Source organism: Pleurodeles waltl, chromosome 3_1 (assembly GCF_031143425.1).
Source record: "Pleurodeles waltl isolate 20211129_DDA chromosome 3_1, aPleWal1.hap1.20221129, whole genome shotgun sequence".
Classification (NCBI taxonomy): Eukaryota; Metazoa; Chordata; class Amphibia; order Caudata; family Salamandridae; genus Pleurodeles; species Pleurodeles waltl.
Window position 1 is genome coordinate 548,009,073 of NC_090440.1, and position 23,192 is coordinate 548,032,264.

The following is a 23,192-nucleotide window of genomic DNA, read 5'->3' on the forward strand; positions in this document are numbered from 1 at the left end:
CCAAAAAGGCCCAGAAAGGTTATCAGAATACAAGGAAAAACGCAACAATTGCAGTCCAAATGATATACAAAACGGATACACAAAAGAGGCACCGACATGGAATCCTAGTGCAGGAACATATGCAACTTAACAGTAGAAGAAGCTACACTGAGCAAGGGAGACAATGTTGAGACAAGTAGTCATGAGTACCAGGGAAGAGAGGCACAGACATTAGGGCTATAAAACACAGACATGAGACAGAAAGACGAAGACAGGATGCCAGTACAACACAGACACTGAAACAGAAAGGCACAAACACAGAGGCTTAAAGACTCAGACACTGAGGCTGGGAGGGTAGGAATGGGGAGACGCAGAGTGTAGGAGATGCAGGTACTGATGCAGGTCTGCATTGGCACTCATGGAAGGACAGTTGTTGGAGGTAGCACGTTCTGGTTGGCTGAGGCAAGGCCCTAGCCAGGCAGCACCTACCAGGGTCAGATTGGTAAGGCGGGCAATCGGCATTGGCCGATGGGCCGATGCCTAAGAGTGACCTGTGGGCTATTTTTTATAGAGCCTCTGTTAACTGGCCCACAGCATGCCAATTGCTTTATTCCTCCCTTGCCTGGCGATGATCACTCTTCAGGATATGATGGGCGAGGGAGGGGGTTAGGCTGAGATGGTCTTGCTAGGGTCAGGTGTTGCTCTTGTCCTCAGGCCATTCTCATCTCGGCCCCCTACGGGATGGCCAGGCCCAGAAGCAATCTCTTTTTTATGGCCTCCATCCCCACTGGGCCATTACATTCAGGGCATGGCTGTATGCAGGGTTTCTCTGGAGGAGAGAGGACAGGGAGGTGATTTTGTGACCATTGGGTAATTTCACCTAAGCCCCACAGAGAAGCAGCACTGTGTTTTTCTTAACCTCCTCCCCTGCCAGGCGATCGCCCTGAGATTATGGTAGGCTGGAAGGGGATTACGCGGGGCGAGGTGATTTGTGGCCTCTGGCCTCCACCTCTCTCTTACTGGAGCAATAGCAGCTGAGTGCTTCATTTGACCCCCAACTCTGTCACATTTCTCTAAAAATGAGTCTAGTGAGACTAAGCAAACAGTATTTCATGAAAGGGCGCTATCCAGGATTGTGGACCACTTTTTTGGTACTGCATGGCCTAATTATGATCCCAATCTGACCCTGGCACCTTCCACTCCTGGCAGGGGTCGATGATTATACTCACGGAGTTATACTTATCCAGGGTCCCGGGGAAAAGGTGGGGCGGAGCAAAAAGATAATGGCTGATCAGGCAATAGTCGACAAATGGAGATCTGGGCACCACTCGGGGAGTTCACTCAGGGCTCTCCGCAATGTGCCTTCAGGCACGGGCCCCAGTCTGCCAAGCACAGGGGAGGGTCACTCTGGGACACACGCTGTTCACTGTGGGGCCCAGCCAGGCACTCCAATATACAGATAGTTACCAAATCTCCCTGGTAGGAGGCACAACGTCTGGGGCATGATGACTTGAGTCACCCCAGCTGTCCCAGTTGCACACAGAGTTACCCAATCCACACCTCCTTGGAATGAGGCACAACTTCTGGTGCATGATGACTAGAGTCTCATCAGACAAATCCGGTCGCACACATAGACACACCAGTTCAGTGATGCCGCACGAGGTAGAATGTAACACTTCCCAAGATACACTCCCACTTCCAAAGTCACAGCCAATAAATCGGACTCCATACACAATGAGCATAAAATCGGTTGTCACATGAAAGAAATGCAGCACGCTTGAGAAAGTTGGGCCGCTCGGGGTCCCGCAACCGGTGAACCTGCTCACAACCAACCAGACGCTTATACATGTAATAGCCACACGATGAAGGGCCACTCTGCTTGAATGCGTGCAGAACTCTGAAGGCTCCGCACCAGGCAAATCCAGTCTCCAGGTGCAATACTTAGTTCCACACCTGCACCGCTGCTACCAGTTTACGTCCAGCAGATGATTCAGGCACTTAAGAGGGCACCGCTCTGCAGATGACACAAGTAGAAGGTGTAGATCTCTCACGGGTGGTCTTTGATGTCTCTGAGACCTACATACAAGAATAGGGGGCATGCCAACAAGCTTCTGGAGAGCACATTTCAGAGTGCCACACAGCAGCAACCATTTTTCCCAGGCTAGCCATGATGCAGGAAAGGTGAGTGGTCCCTTCCTAGGGCAGTAATTACTCCTTGTGCACAACAGATCTTTTCTGGCAGTGTGCACCACTTTCCTGCAAGTATATCTATAGTTTGCTGCAGTGTGGCACCAGTAGCGATACTGTAGTGTGCCTTTGAATTTGGGGAACGGTCAGAGGACCCCCCCCCATAGATGTCGCCCCTAAATGTCAGTCCTTTCTGCCATGGGGCTGTGGAATGCAGATCTTAATCTTTAGTGGGGCCATGATCTGGCTCAGAGAGGCCAAGTGTCAGAACCTCTCCTTCAAATCTATCCAGCCAGACCCACAAATGGCAGAGGTCATCATTCCAGTTGTGTGCCCAAGTTTCATAGCTATTGCTGGGGAATGCACAGATATAGCATTTTAGGGCAGAGAAATTTCCACTTTCTAGATGTGACATTTCTTCATGATAATTGACAAACCACCTTCACCGCAGAAAGGGTTTTGTCAAGATGAATCCAATGACAGTAAACAACATGAGGCTGATCTGCTGTTGCAGCTAGGTGTAATTTTAACACTCACTTGTCCCATGTTAACCTGTTGGCAGAACAGCTGTCCTATGCAGTGAAAACACACATGGGTATTCTTCACTCTCTGGACATACGTGCCCTTGCGCACACCTGAGACTAGTATAAGTAGGCATGGATGGTGGGAAAAGGAGACATGGTTGATGGACCAGTGAGACAGGGAAAGAACTGGAATGTAAGATCAGGCCACAGGGACCAGGGAGCGATATGCACTGGGACATAAGGACAGGGCGACTCCATTACTGGGACAAGATGACATGGACACTAGTTCAAGATGACAATGACACTGGCAGGGTAGTGTTGACTCTAGGATAGGAACACACAAGCTGCAGAGAGCCGAAGGGAGACAGACAAACTGATGACAAACATTAGGATTGGGAGAGACAGAATTTGGTGCTGGAAGAAGCAAAACTAGCAGTGAGACAAAGCACATATGATTGGGTGATACGAACACTGGGAAAGGGAGACTATTACATGAAAACTAGGAGACATGGGCACAGGTGCTTTAAAACATAGACATACAAGCTGAGTGACACATACACTGGATGAAGACAACATTGCTACTGGATCAGGTGGATGCAAGCACCTAGACTGGGAGATATAGAAACTGGGACAGGGAGACCTGCATGCTGACAATGAGGAAGAAAGACACGAACACACACACACACACACACACACTGAGGCAGACACAAAGATACATTGTCAGAGAGACACTGGTACACTGATAGGGAGAGACTGCCACTAAGGCTGAGAGACACTGGCATATCGATAGGGAGAATTAACCTGCCAGAAAGATAGAAGTACATTTGGATTGAGAAAAACAGGCATGGACATGGAGACACTCGAAGTGGGCGATACTTATACCGACACAGGGAACGTGAGGCAAGAAAGAGTGATCGAAGAAGACTTGGAGAGGGAGACTGTTGCACAGACGCTCCAAGTCGGAGACCCTGACACTGGCACATGGAAAAGAGATGCACGGACACTGGGATGGGTGGACACACACTGGCACTGGATCAAGAGGCGTGAACAATGATCTTTGGATAAAGAGATGAGGAAAGTGATAAGTGATGTGAGGACACTGACTCTGGGATAAAAACATACAAACACTAAGAAGGGAGGCACGAGCAGTGGGGCATGGAGACTTGTCCATGAACACCAAGACGGAGGCAGAGCCAAGGGCATTGGGATCGGAACACATGGATGGGAGACACAGAATCTGGGTCTGAGACAGACTTGGAGCTTTTGCAACACAAACCCCACCGTGGGACACAAAACGCCTCAAGCATAACCCAGACAGTCCGCAATGCCAAGAGACCACGACCTTAGCACGCTTTGGATCTGTAAAATATGATTTCTGGGTGATTTCGTCGCCTCCACTTGTGCTTGCTTGTGCTGACGTCTCCCTTTACCCCTCCAATACTGCACATCAGGGTATCCTTCTGTCAGCCTTGGCACTGCCAGGGCAGGAGAGGCAGCAGCAGACATTAAGACTGTGTGGGTTTAGCTCCAAACGCTCCTTGTGTCCCCTCTTTCTCACTGGGTACATTTCCTGTTCAGCCTTTCTGATTGTCTGGCTCTTGTTGATTGTCAGCACAGAACAGTGTCCCTGATCACCTGGGTCTGTCCCAGAGTCTTTGAAATGTGGTTATTCTTGGACTTGCAGTTTCTTCTGAGAGCCGGTTTCATGAGTGTACTGTCAGAAGTAGGGCGAGCCGGTGTCATGAGAGTCGTGTGTGTCTTATGCATCTGTATGACGTATGTCTCATTGTATTATCATTAATATCCGCACCTCTCTGTTCCCGTGCAGGTTGGCAAGGTCTCGACTGCTCCATTCCCTGCTCGAGTGGAGCTTGGGGACTGAACTGCAACCAGAGCTGTCATTGTGCCAATGGGGCCGCCTGCAGCCCTGTGGATGGTTTCTGCACCTGTTCACCAGGCTGGCAAGGCGAGAACTGTGATCAACCATGCCCGGTGAGTCAAGGGGCATCACTGACTGACGAACAATGGTAAAAATTCAACCAGTCATTGCAGGACTTTCTGATGAGTTGTACCGTACCAGCCGAGGACCGGAACTTACTAACAGTCGCCATTGCCATACCAGCCAAGTTCAAGAAAAGGGGTGGTACCTACTAGTGATCAGTGGTACTACACCACTCAGGGACTTAAGGGATCGTTGTCAATAGTGCCATCCTATCTTGGTACTTTACCAGGCAAGGGACTATATTGCCAGTTAACGTTTCTATGTCAGCCAGAAGACACTACTCACTGCTGGTTAATGGTTTAATAGTGATAGAAGCCAACTGACAACATTTACTGTTTATCGCTCACGTCATACTATGGCCTCTTCATTAGAGCTGGCCTACTTAGCATTACACAGTTGCCTTCGGTAGTAGGCATGGGAGGATTAAGTAATCTGCCATTTACACAGCAGAGTGTGTCGGTAATATAGGGAGCAGGAAACGGAATACTGTGGATAAAATGCACTGGCCCTCTCATACAGAGTCCTGTCTTGCTTAACATCGCTTTTCAACCACACTGTTAGATTTGTTTAATGCCCTCAGGCCTTAAGTTGACTGCAGTATTGCCTCATCAAAATAAAACCTGCAGGTGACTTAAGAACTGTTTCTAAATATTCTCCCATCTTCCATCCTCAGAGTTATAGATCTCTCAGCTATGATTGATACCAGCAATCACTCCACCTTGCTATCCTCCATTCTCACTATTGGTATCACAGACAATGCACTCATCTGGTACTCCCACTATTCCGACAAAACTTTCTCTGTCTCGTGGTGCTTATCACTCTCACCTTAAATTCCTTACCAGTTTGATCCCATAGAGTTTGATTCTAGGCTGTATGCATTTCGCCCTATACCACATTTCTAGGTGACATTATTTCATCTTTCAGATTCTTTTATCACTCCTAATCAGATTATAACAACCTCTCTTTATTTAATTTACACTTCCTCTATTCAAATCATGTCTCTAATTGTCTCACCACTATTCTGCACCGGATGGCTTCCCGTTCTTTCATGCGTGACTCATTTAAGGAGGAAATTATCTGTTTCTTTACTAAGACTGCGCCTACATCCCACACACACCTGATTCATTTTCCACCAGACATTCTTCTACGCACACCATTGGCTATAAACCTTGACATGTAATTCAACCATACTGTGGGCTTGGAATCCCACATAACAACTAATGCCACCCCCGCCAGGTACCAATTACTAACTATCTGTAAAGTCTGACCTAACATTCCCTTTCATATTGCCAAAACATGTAGCTCCTCACTAGTTCTCAGCAATCTGGGTTATTGCAATATCTTATTAGTAGGTTTCCCTCTAACTCATTTGCTCCATTGGACAAGGTGTTAAACTTTGCCACAATGGTTTTGTATAACATCGTCAGGCATACCGCTGCCTCACACTACCGTGTCAGATGCCTCTCGGCCAAAAACAGAGCACTGTGCAAGTTACTAATCCTAGTTTTCAAAATCATGAATAGACAATCCCTCAAGTACTTAGCCAAAGTGCTTGGCAACTACATAACCCTCCCCTCTCTCAATAAAACAAAATCTCCTATCCACACTCTGGGAGAGCGCCCCCCCAACATGGGGGGAGCACGGACCCTTAGGGGTCGGGGACGCTGGGGCCTGAACCTCGCACTAGTTGTGTGCAGGCTGGCCATGGGCTTCCGCTCGCGCGTCTCGCGAGACGCGCGGGCGGAAGTCTGACGCTGGGAGAACGTCGGTGGACGGGGGCAGTGCCGGACCGGTTTGGGCTGCCGTGCACTGGTGGGGGGGCATAAAAGCGCCCCCCCCAGAAGGCTCGGCCTTCTTACTTTGTCCGCGGCGGCCCTGGGCGGACGGACCTGTCGGCACAGATATCGAAGCAGCTTTCCGGCTTTTGCCAGTTCACCCTGAAGATTACCATTTTTTGGGATTCCAATTTAATGGGGAGTATTTTTATGACAAATGTATGCCCATGGGATGCAGTGTGTCCTGCAGTTATTTCGAACAGTTCAGTTCTGCTTTGCAATGGATTTTCACCAGGCGCACAAGTCATGCGAATGTAATACATTATTTGGATGATTTCCTAGTGTTGGGCCCTCCTGAGTCAAAAAAAATGCCTTTGGGCCCTGCAGTCTCTGACAAACATGTTCAGGGAATTCGGGGTACCAATAGCCCAAGAAAAAACAGAAGGCCCCTCCACATGCATCACTTTTCTGGGCATAGAAATTGACACCATAGCGGGGGAGTGCCGCCTTCCTCTGGACAAGCTTCAAGTTTTTAAGGGGTCCATCAGAACTGTCTTATCCCATACCAAGGTCACCCTGCACCAATTGCAAGTCCTGGTGGGTCAATTGGATTTCGACCTGAGGATCATTCCCATGGCCCGTCCCTTTTCCAGATCCATAGCTAGGTCTATGGCAGGGTTGACCGAGAAACACCATCACATCAGGCTGTCTGCTGAAGTAAAGGACGATTTGAGAGTGTGGGAAGCATTCCTACAAGACTTTAACGGGGCGGTGATCTGGCCTCATCCCCCTGCCGACAGCCCTTCTCTTGGCCTATTTACGGACGCTGCAGGCAGTGTGGGCTTTGGGGCTATACTTGGTTCTGCATGGTGCCGGGCGGATTGGCCAACTGGTTGGGTGGAGTTGGGGCTAACCAAAAATATAGCATTCTTGGAATTATTTCCCATCATTGTAGCGGTTTCTGTTTGGGAGGACACATTGAGAAACAAGGCAGTAGTATTTTGGCCAGACAACATGGCAGTCGTGGAGTCGATCAATAGACAAAAAGCTAGCTGCAGATGGGTGCTGAGATTACTTAAGTATCTGGTGCTGCAATGTTTGAAACTCAACATCACATTCCGGGCGAAACATGTTCCTGGGGTAAATAACAATGCAGCTGATGCCTTGTCTCGATCATTAATGCAGGATTTTCAGAGGTTCCACCCACAGGCGTCGGAGAGGATGACAGAGTTTCCAACATCACTGTGGAAGATTGGTGTCCCGAGCTGTCAGCCCTAGTAGGGGCTTCTTTGGCGACACGAACAAAGGGGGCATACGAAAGGGCCTTCTTGCATTATAGACTGTTTTTTAAATCAGTGAACTCCTCAGATTGGTTTTCAACCGAAGCAATCTGTGCCTTTTTGCAGCATTTAAAAAGCAATTGTAAACCTGTCTCGTGCGCCAAGGCCAACTTGGCAGCCATCCGTTTTTTCACCAAGCTAAGAGGGCAAGACTCTAAACTCAATGCCTTTATTATTAAGCAGGCACTGGTGGGGTGGTCAAGAGCGGAGGGCCCCAAAGTAGACTCCAGGTGGCCTATAACCCCCCAGGTACTAGAGAAATTGCTGGGTGCAGTTGTTGTAGTTTCTTCCTCCCCGTTTGAGACTACCTTATTCACAGCAGCTTTTTCTGTGGCCTTCCATGGGGCCTTCCGTATTGGGGAAATGTTAAGTACTTCCAAGAACGACCATGCAGGGGGTCTCCAGCGGCCAGATGTAAAAATCAATAATAACTCTGCCACCATACTGCTGCGCAAATCAAAGACTGATCAGTCAGGAAAAGGGGCGAGGATTGCTCTTCGGGCAGCTCAGGGGTCTCTTATCTGTCTGGTTGCCAACCTAGATGCTTACCTAAAGGTGCGCCCTTTAGATAAATCAACGGCGTTATTCATACACTCAAATGGGGACTGTCTGTCGCGCTACCAATTTACAGAGGTAATGAAAATATCATTAAAGGCAGCAGGCATAGAGCCTCTAGGTTACTCCCCTCACTCGTTCAGGATTGGCGCGGCTACGTTAGCTGCGGGGGCAGGCTTGCCCATCTCTGAAGTTAAGGCCATTGGCAGATGGTCGTCTAACTGTTATAAGCGTTACGTTAGGCCAGAGCTGGTCTAATTTGGAGTTTGTGTGTATCTTAACATTCTGTATCATTCCTCACACAATTGTCCCTTTATTGCAGTAGATGGCTCCGCGTGTGGTTTGGGTACTGGGGCATTCATTCGTTCATCGGGTGGCGTACCGGTTGCAGCAGCTCCGTAAACCGAATCCGGCGACAAGCTTAGACGTGGCCTTCAGGTGGTGCGGGGTTGGCGGCAAAGGAATTAAACAGCTACAGCAGCTGGTTGATTTGGCTCGCGGATGTGCAGGGCTCCAATCCCCGGACCTCATCATCATTCACCTTGGGGACAATGACCTGGTACATCTAGGTCGTAAAGCCCTCAGAGAGGCAATATTCTTAGAAATAACAAAGCTTGCTAAGCAATTTCCTAATGCAGCCATCGCCTGGTCTCACATGGTGCCACGGAAAAGATGGGGCCCAGGAATCAATCCAAGAACAATCAATGTGTCAGTTAGGCGGCTTAACGCGGAGATGTCAAAGCTTTGCCCTGGTCCAGGCCGTTTGTGGAACATCCCACATAGACAATTGAAAGGACCTGAAATGTTTCATAGGGATTTGGTTCATTTATCCGATACAGGTACTGACCAATTCATGGAAGACATGTGGTTTTTCGCTAAGTGTTTGTTTTCTGGTGGGGAGGGCGTAGGACCCTGGGGCCCTGGTCGCCCTCGTGGTGCAGAAAGAGAGAATAAAGTAACCGGAAGCAACAGAGGGGACCCCAAGGGTGGGGCCCCGGTATAACAACAGAGATAGGATCCTGAAGTCCTGGACCAACCTGCAGATGGACACACCTGTTTGGGGGTAGGGAGCCCAGATCACTGGGGTGGTCACGGGGCTCATGCCCTGGGCTGCCCTGGTACACCCCTTGGTTGATTGGTGTTTGGAGAGGGGGCGGAACCCTGAGCATGGGGGCAAGGAACAGAGGAAGCAGGGATACCGCCCCCCCTAAGGATACAGGTGACGACCAGTCCCTGTGTGGTCCAAAGGAGGTTCAGGACAGGACGGGATCCTGTCAAAATAATCTATGGTTACAAAGTAGCGTCTATAACAGTATATATATATTAAAGTTTGCAGTTAAATGTTTTAGTTGAGTAATGTGCATATGATGACTTGCATAAATTGTGTTTATGAATTTTTATGAAAGTATATATAAAAATAAATACTTCTTCCATCAAACAAAATTGTCTTGTCGGTTGGTGTATGACCGGTGTTGGGGTAAGGGCCCTATGGCGGCCTCCGAGTCCTAAAACATCCTTGCACAGCCTCAAAGTTTTAGTCATAAAACTTTCCACTGACTTTCATTCCAGTTCTCCTCTCTTCACTTTAAATAATGCTATAAAGCACGTTCCATCTCAAATAAATAGGTAAGAATGATTAATCCTTCTCCCAGCCTCATCCTGTATCCATTCCTTCTATCCTTTCTACTGTGTCTCAATGTAAAAAAGCATATCTGCAATAATTAAATATATGCAACAGCTTGTAGGTATTTTTCTCACCAGTCCTACAATTGTCTTTGTTAGGTTGTATATCAGAGTATCATATACTGAAATATTGTATGGCATAAATATTAAGTCCTAAATATCTCTTACAAAACTATTGTTCAGGTGAGTATAGATTTTTTATTATTGAATCAAATGTGACAATCTTGTTGTAGCTAACAATTAGGACATAATATGTATGTCAGACAATATTCTGTTACCACACCCTTTATTACACACCCAAACTGCCCATTGAACTATATAGTGAATAATCTGGCTATGGACAGCATTTCTTGTCTGATGATCATTTATAAAGTGCGTTACTGCATGTTGAAGCTGGCCATAGCCTGGTAGCACAGCTCCCTTTTTCTGTATGGGCCAGGTTGTTTGGGCTCCTGATTTCTCCTATCTTCTGGGTCGTAGCTTTTCTGAGCAAAAAAGGTCGTTTAGTCTTTGGACAGCATCCAGTTTGAAGGTAGCAACCTTAATGGGTCCAGTTGGCAGGGAACCAGATTGTGTTGTTATATATGTATGATTGTTTATCTAGAAAGTGCATGCTTCATTGGCACTGGATTTCATGTATATGTATAATAATGTGTTTAAAAAGAGCAGGCTGACTGGACCATGTATTCAGTTTATATATGTGAATGATTTATTCAAAATCCACACTAGTTGAACAGTGAATGTATATGCGTGGTAGGGGTGTCTAGGAAGTGCAGACTGCGGTAGACCTGGATTCCAGGTACATATATGATATATTGTGAAAAATAGCAGACTGGATGGGCCTGAATTCCATGCATATGTAAATATGTCCAGTCAGTATATAGATCATTGCTCTGTGTCTAGAAAGAGGAGGTGGCTCAGATCGTGGATTTTATGCATATGTATAGAATGGTTTCTAGACAAGGGAGGTTTTCCTGGTGCTCATTTGTATGCACACTTGGAGTGTGTTCTCTATAAATCAGGCCGAATGGTCTTCTGTGTGTTTATATAGGTGCATTAGAACATATAGAGAGCATGAAGGCTAGCTGGGTCCTGACTATATGAATGCAAGAGTGTCTCAGAAGAACAGCATGATGGGGCCTTTATGTGTGGAATGGTATCTACAGGATACTCTTTGGTTGGAGACCCTCCTGGTTTCTATATGTAGAGCACTACAGACTCTCAGGACAGATCCAACGCATATGTATGGTGTGGTGTCTAGAAGCGTAATAGTGGCCGGTCCTGGTTATAATGCATAGGTACACGGTGCGGTGTCTGGAAATGTGAAGCTGGCTCGGCCCTGGATACATCTCAAAAGTACAGTACCACACAAGGCAGTGAGGGGGTAGAATGCTCTGAATTTCTTGATGTTAAACGGATGCGCGTCTGATAGACCAACCTTTGGATGTAGAAAAAGCCTAAAAGAAATGTTGCCCTCATTAGGGCGGACATGCTCTGGCCTGAGATGGTCCTCGCTCACCGGTGGGAGCGCTGGGTCTGCAGCCCTCACACTTCCACGCCGTTTCACCGCGCGAATAACATTATTTGATGATTATGCGGTGCAATTTTCAAGCTTAATGTTGATAAAATGCCTAGCATTTTCTTCAAAGCCTTAATTAGGCTGGGTGTGTAATTGCCAAAAATTAACATAACTGACGCGATCCAAGTTGTAAACAGCCGAGCGGGGACTAATTACCTTTCGAACTGAATGTTGCCGCGTCCATTATGCTGTAATCTACATACCGCGCACATTATTGTGTTTATTTTGGGTGATTTACAAGTTGCAAATGGGATGCGGCAGGTTATCGCTGTGTATATTTACCCTTAATTTTGAAATTGAGACTTTCGGGTGAGGCGTTGGGGCCTCCGTAATCAAGACTCAGTATAATAGAGGTGTGGGATGCGCTTTGATGCAGAAAGTGATATTCTAATTAAACTTTTTTCTTTGCACACCCCCCTCCCCACCCCCCTTCCAGGATGGGACCTATGGTTTGTACTGCCACGAGCACTGCGACTGTAGCCACGCGGACGGATGTGACGCGGCCACCGGCCACTGCCGCTGCCTGGCGGGATGGACGGGTAAGATAGCGGACAGCATGTTGAGGTTAAAAGGCTGGGCCCTAGTTCTTTTTCTTACTTTTATTAGTTAAACGTGTTTCATAAAGAGGCTAAACTCCTTTTAGATTGTTTTTATTTTTATGGTAACCCCCCCCTTCATTCCCAGTAAGTGGGAGCACGACCACCTGTTTTATGATACTAGCAACTACCAAACGTAAGGTGACGGAAGGCAACATGTGGATGTGAACTGTACCACGCTGCTTTGTGGCCTCGGTGTGCTACCTTACTTGTTTTTTCCCACTCTTCGAGATGAAGTAACGATCTGTCTGTGTCCACAATTTTCTCTCGGGGGTAGGTAACGGGTGCTCGTTTTTGAAAGCTTAAAAAGGTTGTTGGGTTGCGTTTTCTTAACTACATCCTGCAAAACTCATACTATGCAGCTACTTTTCAGGCCGCAGAGCTCCTGCTTTTTGCACGCCAGGGCCATTTTATTACGAAAGGTCAGCAGATACCTATGTGATCTGTATCACACCTGTGTAAAAAGTGCACCAGTGCAATAGCATGGGTGTTCCCTCATGCAAATGAGGGAAACCTTTATTTTTGCTCCCAAGCCATATTACAGACAGCGGCACAGAGGTAAGAAACCAGTCGTGAGGTGAACTGACTGAGCGCCATATATGAAGTGGAGCACAGTCAGAGTATCACTGGAGGGAACCCTTTGAGCATGGGTAAGAGGGGCCCGCCCTGCAGCCATCCCTGCGCAGGCGGGTGCAGTCACATAATGCGCTTGCTGTGAGGAGATCCCAGTCCTCCCCTTAAAAGGGAGGCTTGTATCAATGCCTGCCGCGAAAGGAAGACCATCTGCTTCAAACAGCAGATCCCCAGTTTATTAATGCTTTTCCCAGCTGCAGTGCATGTACACATCTGGTTCTGGGAACACCGCTTTTGGTGTAATTAAATGTGTAGTCCTGGTGTTCTCCCAGTGCACTGATTTAATGGTGGGCTGTGATGCAGTTTGAGGCCATGTGCCCAAGTCTGCTCTCGGCACACATAGTTAAAGGTGTGCCGCAGCACAAATCGGGGCAATGTACCCTATGCCCAGAATTACCCTTGGTGTCCAGGAGTAGCCTCTAGCTGGACTCCTGCCACACAGATTTTTACATTCATTCTGGCATGCATTTTCAGCCCTTTGTAATCTGGTAATGCATTTTTCACAGACTGGTTCTTCTTGACAGTGATTTAACATCCCAGGCTCCTCTTTGTTCAGTTAATGATCATTAAACCAGTCGCCTTCTTAGGCATGCGTAAGAAGCCCCCAGTACTGAATGGGGAACCTTAATATCAATGGCTCTTCTACACAAAAAGCTGCATTGCAGGCCCTCCCTCAGGGATAGTCCTCCTCTCGACGACAGCCAGTTTTTCTTAATGGTAGCCATCATCATGCTGACACTACTGTAATTCATATGTCTGATTTTCAAGGCTTAATACCAAAACATGTTTGATCCACAATTGCAATGGATTCCAGGTAGGTTCCTATTCGAGGACGCACAAGCATTCTGATGGCTGAAGACACTGAATCCAAACAACCGTCCCGAAAGAGACAAACCACATTTTACCTGGTTGCCTGAAGGCATGTGAGGGTGATTTGTAGTCGCGGCTTGTGGGGTTCACAGGGGCCAGCGTGGCCGGCATGCGGGGGAGAGGCGGAGGGACATTACACAAAACATACAAATCCAATATATATTTTTTTAAACTTACCTCTGCTCCGCGGCCCACTCCTCTTCTCTCCGTCGTCCACATGCTGCAGGCACAGGCTCCCAGCCTGTCCTGCGGCCAATCCTGGCGCTGCTCAGAGCAACGTCAGGATTGGCTGGGAGCGTCCAGCCAGGGCAATCCCAAGCAGACTGGGAACCTGGCCAGGCACCCTCAAGCCTGGCAACACAGTTGCCGGGCTTGAGAGAGCCTACTGCGCATGTATGTTTGGCCGGCCCGAGACGGCCGACCAAACATACCTTCGCAGTGAGGGGAGTGCACAGTGCGCTCCCCTCACTACTCGTCACCCCACATGCCCTGCCTGCCCTTTAACAAGGAAAGGATAATAAACATAGTTTATTATCCTTTCCTTGTTAAAGATTTTGCTACTGTCGCTGCTGGCGGGGGGAGGGGGTGACACTCCTCCGCCCCAGCGGAGAAGCCGCCACTGGTGATTTAGACACGCATACTGATGTACAGAAAACAGACCCCAAGCAGAGGGGCAGGACTGAATATATGGCAGACACACCAACTGCTGAGAGAGAAGCAGATACAGGATGCAGGGAGAAACTGCTAGGGTGAATCAAGCGTCTTCCAGGTTTGAAAAATAAAACAAACATGGCATCAACCCCAAGAAGCATGCCACATTTACTGTAAGAAAAAGTATAAGATAAGCCTCAAGATCTGAGGTGTTAAAGCAAAAGAGATACCAACTGGTACAAAGACAAGGGGATGTGTATTTAATTTTTGTTAACAGATAATACATTAATAGAATGACTTCAATTTAAGTAATTTTCATTTTCCCCATTTCAAATAGAACTACAACTAGGCAAACCGGTTTGTTGCCCAAACTTAAAATACTGACTCCCTGGCATGAATAAAAAAGTCTTTTAGTTAATTATATTTCTACTTCTAATGGAAACCCTAATATAAATGCCTACAGCCTTGAGGAAGATCTGCACACTGTTGTCCCTAATAAGAGGTTGAAATGCATCTCATCAACACAGCAAGAAGAGGATCTCTTCCTAAGTGTATTGGTGTTCTCAAATGCCTGCCCTCATTGGCACAATATTCACTATGAATATATGGTTGAAAGTGAAGAAAAAAGGTATAACCCGAATTAACTAACAAAAATTAATATTTGGGCAAGAATATATATATTTATATATACATACATATATATATATATTCACAGAAAAAACAAAGGTTAAAGTAACTTTATAGTTAAGGGAATATGTCAGTGACAACACTAACATTTTGAACTAAAATAAACACAGAAATTCACCAGTTATAGTTAGCAGAGCTAACTATAACTTGCATCCTGTCATGCACTGTTTATGACCTCACATATTACATTACTCATGACATTCTATTACATGATTTATGACATCACTGATGACATCTCAAATGACATCAAATAAAAAGGGAAGGGGCCGGGTGGCCTCCCTCCCCAAGCCTCATTACGCCCCGGGGACTCCATTCCCAAGAGTCACATTTCCTTTTTAAAGAGGAGGGGGCTGTGTGCCCCCTCTGCCCCTCTCGAGTCTCATTAGGTCCTGGAAACCCCAACCCACAGGGCCATTTTTGTGTAAAGTGGAGGGGGACTGCATGGCCCCTCTCTCTGAGCCTTGTTAGGTCTAGGAACCCCATCCCTCAGGGCCTTATTTTTTTATATGGCTGTGGGCAATGTAGAAAAGCATGATGACAATGTATGTTTAGGGTTGTGTTGCATTTCCTAAAATAATATTTTACACAGTTATTGTATAAGCATTAAAAACAATGAGCACCACAATTATGTCTAGTTTCTTCATTACTTCAATGAATTGAGACTGACTGGGGCAAATTTTTCATTTTGCAATTAACCTTGCTCCTCTTTCAGTAGTTTATAAAGGGCCATATCCCATACCTTGGCTCCACTCCCCTATCAGCCCTTCCTTGGCAGCACTGCCTGCTTCAAAGAAGAAGACACATTTTTTTGCGCTTCAAGAAAACAAAAGGAAAAATTAAAAATAAACATTGTAACCATGGATACTGTTTACTTCTTTAATACCTACAATCTTAACAGCTGGTTCTTTCCCCTTTGAAGTGTCTCATTTTGCCACCCTTCTATGTAGAGGCTCCAGTTATGAGGCCTGTTAGAAATGGGGTCTCTAGTTGGCAGTCGGTTTGCACCCTGTCCAAGTAAGAACCCTCACTCTAATGAGGATAAGGGAGATACCTGCTCAGATAACCCCTGCTCACCCCCTTGGTAGCTTTGCACAAGCACTCAGGCATATCTCAGGAGCAATGTGTAAAGCATTTGCACATAACACACAGTAATAAGCGAAAACACTACAAAAGGACACCACACCAGTTTAAAAAAAATAGCCAATACTTATCTTTATAAAACAAGACCAAATACAATAAAAATCTACCATACAGTAATAAATATATGAATTCTGCAAGATTCACTCAAGAATACAGTTCCTTAAAGTTGACATCTCCACCTGGGCCTATCATGGCGTCATAATCAACCAAACCAACAGTGAAGGCCAGCTGCGGCATCGTGGGCCAGCTACGGTGTCAGGAAGTACCCTGGATTTGCAGGATGTTGTGATCCTCGCGGTGAGCTCCGGAGAGCGGCATCGGGGTGTCGGTTCCGGAGTCGGTGCGTGAGTCGTCGGGCCCTTGAAGTCGCACACATTGCAGATCGGACTCCAGGCTGATGAAATCAGGAGCGCTGGCTTGTATGGCATCGGGGCTGCGGTGTGAAGTGGGACGATGCGACTTGCGGTGCCCAAAGATTACGGTGCAGGCAGCGGCTCGGTTAGGGCATCCAGCGGCGTCAGTGAGACCAGGGCTCCTGTGTGAAGTGGGGTGGTGCGACATGCAGTGTCACCAGGCCACGGTGCAGGCAGCGGCGGCGGCGTTGCTGAAGCACTGTCGTCGTTAGGTCCAAGCCGGCGGAGCGGGAAGGTGCTTCGTGACCCTCACGAGCCGTGTCCACAGGCCACGATGCAGGCAGGATGCCTGGTGATGATACTGGAGTCAATAGCGCTGGCGTCAGTGGACCTGGACTGCAGTGCGGGACGGAACAGTGCTTTGTGTACCTCACAAGTGGTGTCCACAGGTCGCGGTGCAAGCAGCAGTTCACTGAAGTCGTCTGATGACGGCATCGGTGAGACCAGGGTCTCATTGCAAAGCGGGGTAGTGTGGCTCCGTGCGGCGGCGGCAGTGGTTTCCCCTCTTGAACAGCACCAAACACACAGTTCCCAGTGCTGCAGGTTGAGGAAACTGAAGTCTTTGGTGTCCCTGGGACTTCCAACAGGAGGCAAACTCTACTCCAAGCCGTTGGAGAACTTTCTCAAGCAGGTCACAAAGCAAAGTTCACCCTTTGCACTCTTTTCGGGCAGAGGCAGCAACTGCAGGCCAGTACAGCAATGCAACACAGCAAAGGGACACTACTCCTCCTCCAGCTCTTCAGCTCTTTTCCTGGGCAGAGATTCCTCTTGATTTCAGAAAGATTATAAAAGTCTGGGATTTTGGGATCACTACTTATACCCCTTTCTGACTTTGAAGTTGCCCAATTTCAAAGGAAAGTCTCTGCTGTTGACAAGATCCTGCCTTGGTCAGGCCAGGCCCCAGACACACATGGGGGTCGGAGACTGCATTCTGTGAGGGGAGACACAACCCTTTCAGGTGTAAGTGACCACTCCTCCCTCCACTCTGGCTCAGATGGCTTATCAGGATATGCAGGCTACATCCCAGCTCCCTTTGTGTCACAGTCTGGAGGAGAGGTGTTAACAGCCCAAGGGGGTTATTCTAACTTTGGAGGAGTGTTAATCCGTCCCAAAAGTGACGGTAAAGTGACGGATATACCACCAGCAGTATTACGAGTTCCATAGGATATAATGGACTCGTAATACGGCTGGTGGTAAATCCGTCACTTTTCCGTCACTTTTGGGACGGATTAACACCTCCTCCAAAGTTAGAATAACACCCCAAATGTCAAACTGACCCAGACGGGGAATCCACAAACAGGCAGAGTCACAGAATGGTTTAAGCAATAAAATGAGTTCAGAGACCCCAAACTCCAAATTTCTATCTGCCCTCAAAGGGAATCTGTGATTTAAAGTTATTTAAAGGCAGCCCCCATGTTAACTTATGAAGGAGATAGGCCTTGCAACAGTGAAACCCGAATTTGGCAGTATTTCACTGCTAGGACATGTAAAACACGCTAGTACACATCCTACCTTTTAAATACACTGCACCCTGCCCATGGAGCTACCTAGGGCCTGCCTTATTGGTGCCTTACATGTACCAAAAGGGAAGGTTTGGACCTGGCAAGTGGGTACACTGGCCAGGTCGAAATGGCAACTTAAAACTGCACACACTGACACTGACACAGTGGCAGGTGTTAGCCATGTTACAGGGCCACTAATGTGGGTGGCACAACCAGTGCTGCAGGCCTAGTAGTGGCAGTTACTTTACAGGCCCTAGGCACAGCTAGTGCATTTTACTAGGGACTTACTAGTAAATCAAATTTATCCAACCAGGAATAAACCAGTCAACAATACAATTTACCCAGAGAGCATATGCACTTTAGCACTGATTAGCAGTTGTAAAGTACCCAGAGTCCTAAAACCAACAAACATTGGTCAGAAAAATTAGGAGGAAGGAGGCAAAAAGATTGGGGATGACCCTGCAAAAAGTGTCAGGTGCAATACAACTACCCACCAGCCTAAAGCCAGGGGAGACCAATCAATACCTTGATGGACTTCCCTGATTGGAGCGATAGAACAGGGACCCTGGCCTACAACAGCAGGGGCGTGTTCCAGTTCTACGCCGTCCTGACCCCAGTTGGATTCCTGTGCCCATACTCTCAGGGGCCACTAGGCTAACCCATGGGGAACCCTTCTCCACACCTGCGGATACCATCTGTGCATCACCAAACCTTACTTTGCTTACAGATGAATCCCAGGGGGCTGACCACTAGGGCCAATACAGTGGTGTGGTTTCTCCACCCCCGCGGTGTGATTCCTGCCCCCTCCCCCCACCAGGGGCAACTCTGCCCACCAGGACTGCAAGCCATAGTGGCCACTGACATCTGTCAGGGATAAGAGCCAGGCCCCAGGCCTTTCAAGGCTCTACAACCACTGTGACTGTGGAGAGCGGGGGCAGTAGCCCCAGGTGCCTGGCACCCTTTTAACACTCTCCCTTTCACCAGGTCAGGGATGGCAGCCTGACACTGTTCTCCCCTCTGGGGCTTTGTACCCTCCCCCTACAAGCAGCACCCCTACAGTCCAGAATTGTCAGGCTGCTTGTGGAAGCAGTCCTGCACAATCCTCCCACCAGTGCAGGGGTGTTAACCTGCAACTTGTCTTCCATCCCGGGGTCTGTACCTTCAGGTTGGATCAGGGCCAGGGGCAAGGCTTCACTCCCTTTGGCCTTCCTTCTGGGGTCCGGCACCCCACCAGTAGAAGTGACCCCCCCAGAATCCAGAATAGTCAGGGTGCTTAAGGAAGCAGTCCTGTACAATTCTCCTACCAGTGCGGGGATGTTAACCTGCAATTGGTCTTCCAACCTGGGGTCTGTACCCTCAAGTTGGACCAGGTTTAGAGTTGAGGCTTCTCTTCCCCTGCCCTCCTTTCTGGGGTATTGCACCTCCTCCCCTAAAAGTGACCCCCGCCCAGAATTCAACATGGTATGGGCACTGTTCGCAGTAGCTCCTCCCTCCAGGTCAGGGGGGACACCCTGAACCTGGCCATTCAATCCAGGGTCTGTACCCTTGAATTGACCTGGGGTCAGGGGTGAGTCTCTCCCTCCTTTGCCCCTGCTCCCAGGGTTCTGCCTCCCCCACCTTGGAGAGTACCCCTAGAACTCACACCTTTGGGATTAAGCAAACCACCCCCCCCCCCAATCAGGTAAGGGTTTACCCCCTGCACCTACTCTCCAGCCTATGTTCTGTACCCTCAGGCTGGACCATTGCCTGGCAAGCCAGAACTTCCTGGGGAGCACACCTACCTCCCGTCTGGTCAGAGCCAACCCTCTGAACCTGACCATCCAACCCAGAGTCACCACCCTCGGGCTGGACCACTGCCTGCCAAGCCAGGACTTCCTGGGGAGCACACCTACCCTCCACAAGGGAAACACCTTCCCTAAGGGCCACATTGATATTCTGGTTGGCACTGGTCCCCTGACCTCTGCCCACCTGGCAGAGCCTGGATCCACCCCATCCCAGAAATGGTATCACCAAGGTCATTCCTGGGGGGCTCTGACCTCAGAGCTGACCCCTGGCCCTCCAGGTTCTCCACTGGGGCCCACAACCTCCTCCCAACCCTCTGTCTGGACATCTGCACCCCCTCACAAGGACTGGTACTGGCAGACACCAGAACTGGTGGGACGCTGGCTACAGCCGCCCCCCAAGTTCTCCTGACACTATGGGGTCTCCCTCAGCAGATGTCCCTGCTGTACATGCTAGGCTCCCTTCCCGGCATTAACTCATGGAACCCTCCAGGACCTGGGGATGGGTCTCAGGCACTCTGTGATGCAGCCCACCCCCATTCCTTCTCCTCTGAGACTGGACATGGGATCCCTCACCCACCCCACTACACTGGTCCCTATGTGGGATACTGCAATCCTTTCCCACCTCACCTGGTTGGGAAATACCTAGACTACTCTCTTCAGGAGCACCCCCAAATGCCTCTTCAGACCCTCTGGTACTCACCCAGAGGTCTGCCTCCAGTGCAAGTTCCCTGGGGTCAGAGAACTCACACTCCACCTGATGTTTGCATAGCTTTGGAAAAAAAGTGCTGGACATATGTTCTCCAGCAATCACATCACACAGCCCCTCACATGTGTTAACCAAACTACCCTTCACCCAACCATCCAGTGATTCATCCTTGAACAAGTTCCCCACATCACCCTTCTGAGACTGGTGAGACAGCACCTGACTGTCCCTGTCACTCAAACCACACTCCTCTGGTGTGTCTCCACACTCCACAACCAGGACCTATACCTGGGGAGAACCCCTCTCCCTGTCACTCTCACCTAGAGCCAGTAGAGTGTCACTCCCACCACTAGGAATATGACTTCCCATGCCAGTTCCAAAATCCACCTCAGGGACCCTATGCACTACTGCTGCTACCTCATACCCCTAAACCTCCTGGTGTGTGTTAGCCCCCTCCTTCAAGTCGGGCACCAAGTATCTGGGCATGTGCACTTCTTCAGCACTGGACATAAGATCTTTGCTGCCACCATCTGAACTGGACTCAGTCCTCATGGCCTCCCACTTCAACTCTTCACAGTTCAGTTTATAAGCTATAGACATCCTTTTTCCTTGGCTAAGGCTCTCTCAGCCTTGGCTCTCTCAGCCTCAGCTCTCTCACGCTGTTCACCCAGCTCTCTTATCCACTGCCCCTGAGCTAGGAGCCATCCTTCTCTCTCTGGTTCCCTTTCAGGGCCACTGCCATCCTCCTCAGAGTAGTCCCCCTCCTGCAAATTATCTGGTAGTGTTGCCTGCCAGCATTTCAACACATAACAAAACAGGGCTGACTCAAGATCCTCCCTTCTGGACCTCTTCTTTACAGCCAATCCCCTTTCCTAGCAGAATACTTTTAGCTCCCTCATTGTAAAGATGAATAGGTGCCAGAAGTTGAGTTCCATTCCGCTAAGGCCTCACAGGTGCAACCCCTAACCAGAGTCCAAGTATCAACAACATATCTAGGAGGACACCAGGGAACAAAAAGGAAAAAAATGTATTTGGTCATGTAATGGTCTGCGATATGGTAGTAGTGTACACCAATCTCTGTAGGTCAAGTGCAAAAGCAAGTCCTATCCTCACCGCTGACAACCTATGTTAGAAATGGGGTCTCTAGTTGGCAGTCGGTTTGCACCCTGTCCAAGTAGGGACCCTCACTCTACTCAGGATAAGGGAGATACCTGCTCAGATAACCCCTGCTTACCCCTTGGTAGCTTGGCACGAGTAGTCAGGCTTATCTCAGAAGCAATGTGAAAAGCATTTGCACATAACACACAGTAAAAAGCGAAAGCACTACAAAGGACACCACACCAGTTTAAGGAAAATAGCCAATATTTATCTATATAAAACAAGACCAAATACAATAAAAATTCACGATACAGTAATACATATATAAATTCTGCCAGATTCACTAAAAAATACAGTTCCTTGAAGTCAATAGCTCCACCTGGGCTATCACAGCGTCGTGATCAACAAAACCAAAAGTCGTGGCCGGCTGCGGCGTCACAGGGCAGCTACACGTTCAGGAAGACCCGCAAACAGTACCTTGGATTTGCAGGACATCGTGATCCTCGTGGTGAGCTCCAGAGAGCGGCATTGCGGTGTCAGTTCTGGAGTCGGTATGGGAGTCGTCGGGCCCTTGAAGTCACACATGTTGGAGATCGAACTCTGGGCTGATGAAGTCAGGAGCGCTGGCATGGATGGCGTCAGGACTGCGGTGCGAAGCAGGTCAATGCGACGTGTGGTACCCACAGGCCACATTGCAGGCAGCGTCCTGGTGACAGCATCCAGTGGCCTAGGTGAGACCAGGGCTGCGGTGTGAAGCGGGGCGGTACAACGTGCGGTGTCACCAGCTTCAAAGGAAAGTCTCTGCTGTTGACAAGATCCTGCCTTGCCCAGGCCAGGCCCCAGACACACACCGGGGGGTCGCAGACTGCATTCTGTGAGGGGAGACACAGCCCTTTCAGGTGTAAGTGACCACTCCACCCTCCACTCTAGCTCAGATGGCTCATCAGGCTATGCAGGCTACATCCCAGCTCCCTTTGTGTCACAGTCTAGAGGAGAGGTGTAAACAACCCAACTGTCAAACTGACCCAGACGGGGAATCCACAAACAGGCAGAGTCACAGAATGGTTTAAGCAAGAAAATGCCTACTTTCTTAAAGTTTCATTTTCAAACTCACAATCGTAAAAACCAACTTCACTAAAAGATGTATTTTTAAATTGCGAGTTCAGAGACCCCAAACTCCAAATTTCTATCTGCCCTTAAAGGGAATCTGTGCTTTAAAGTTATTTAAAGGCAGCCCCCATGTTAACCTATGAAGGCGATAGGCCTTGCAACAGTGAAACCCAAATTTGGAAGTATTTCACTGTTAGGACATGTAAAACACACCAGTACACATCCTACCTTTTAAATACACTGCACCCTGCCCATGGGGCTACCTAAGGCCCACCTTAGGGGTGCCTTATATGTACCAAAAGGGAAGGTTTGGGCTTGGCAAGTGGGTACACTTGCCAGGTTGAATTAGAAGTTTAAAACTGCACACACTGACACTGCAGT

At 48.5% G+C, this 23,192-nt stretch overlaps 1 protein-coding gene across 2 annotated transcripts in view; it reads left to right on the forward strand.

The window, feature by feature from the left end:
* Window positions 1-23,192, forward strand: part of MEGF11 (multiple EGF like domains 11) — a 1,692,327-nt gene that overhangs the window by 1,273,003 nt on the left and 396,132 nt on the right. For both annotated transcript variants that reach the window (XM_069222897.1, XM_069222898.1), the window contains exons 12-13: window positions 4,519-4,682; window positions 12,061-12,163. In XM_069222897.1, the coding sequence (XP_069078998.1) occupies window positions 4,519-4,682; window positions 12,061-12,163 (267 nt within the window). The remainder of the gene's footprint in view (window positions 1-4,518; window positions 4,683-12,060; window positions 12,164-23,192) is intronic.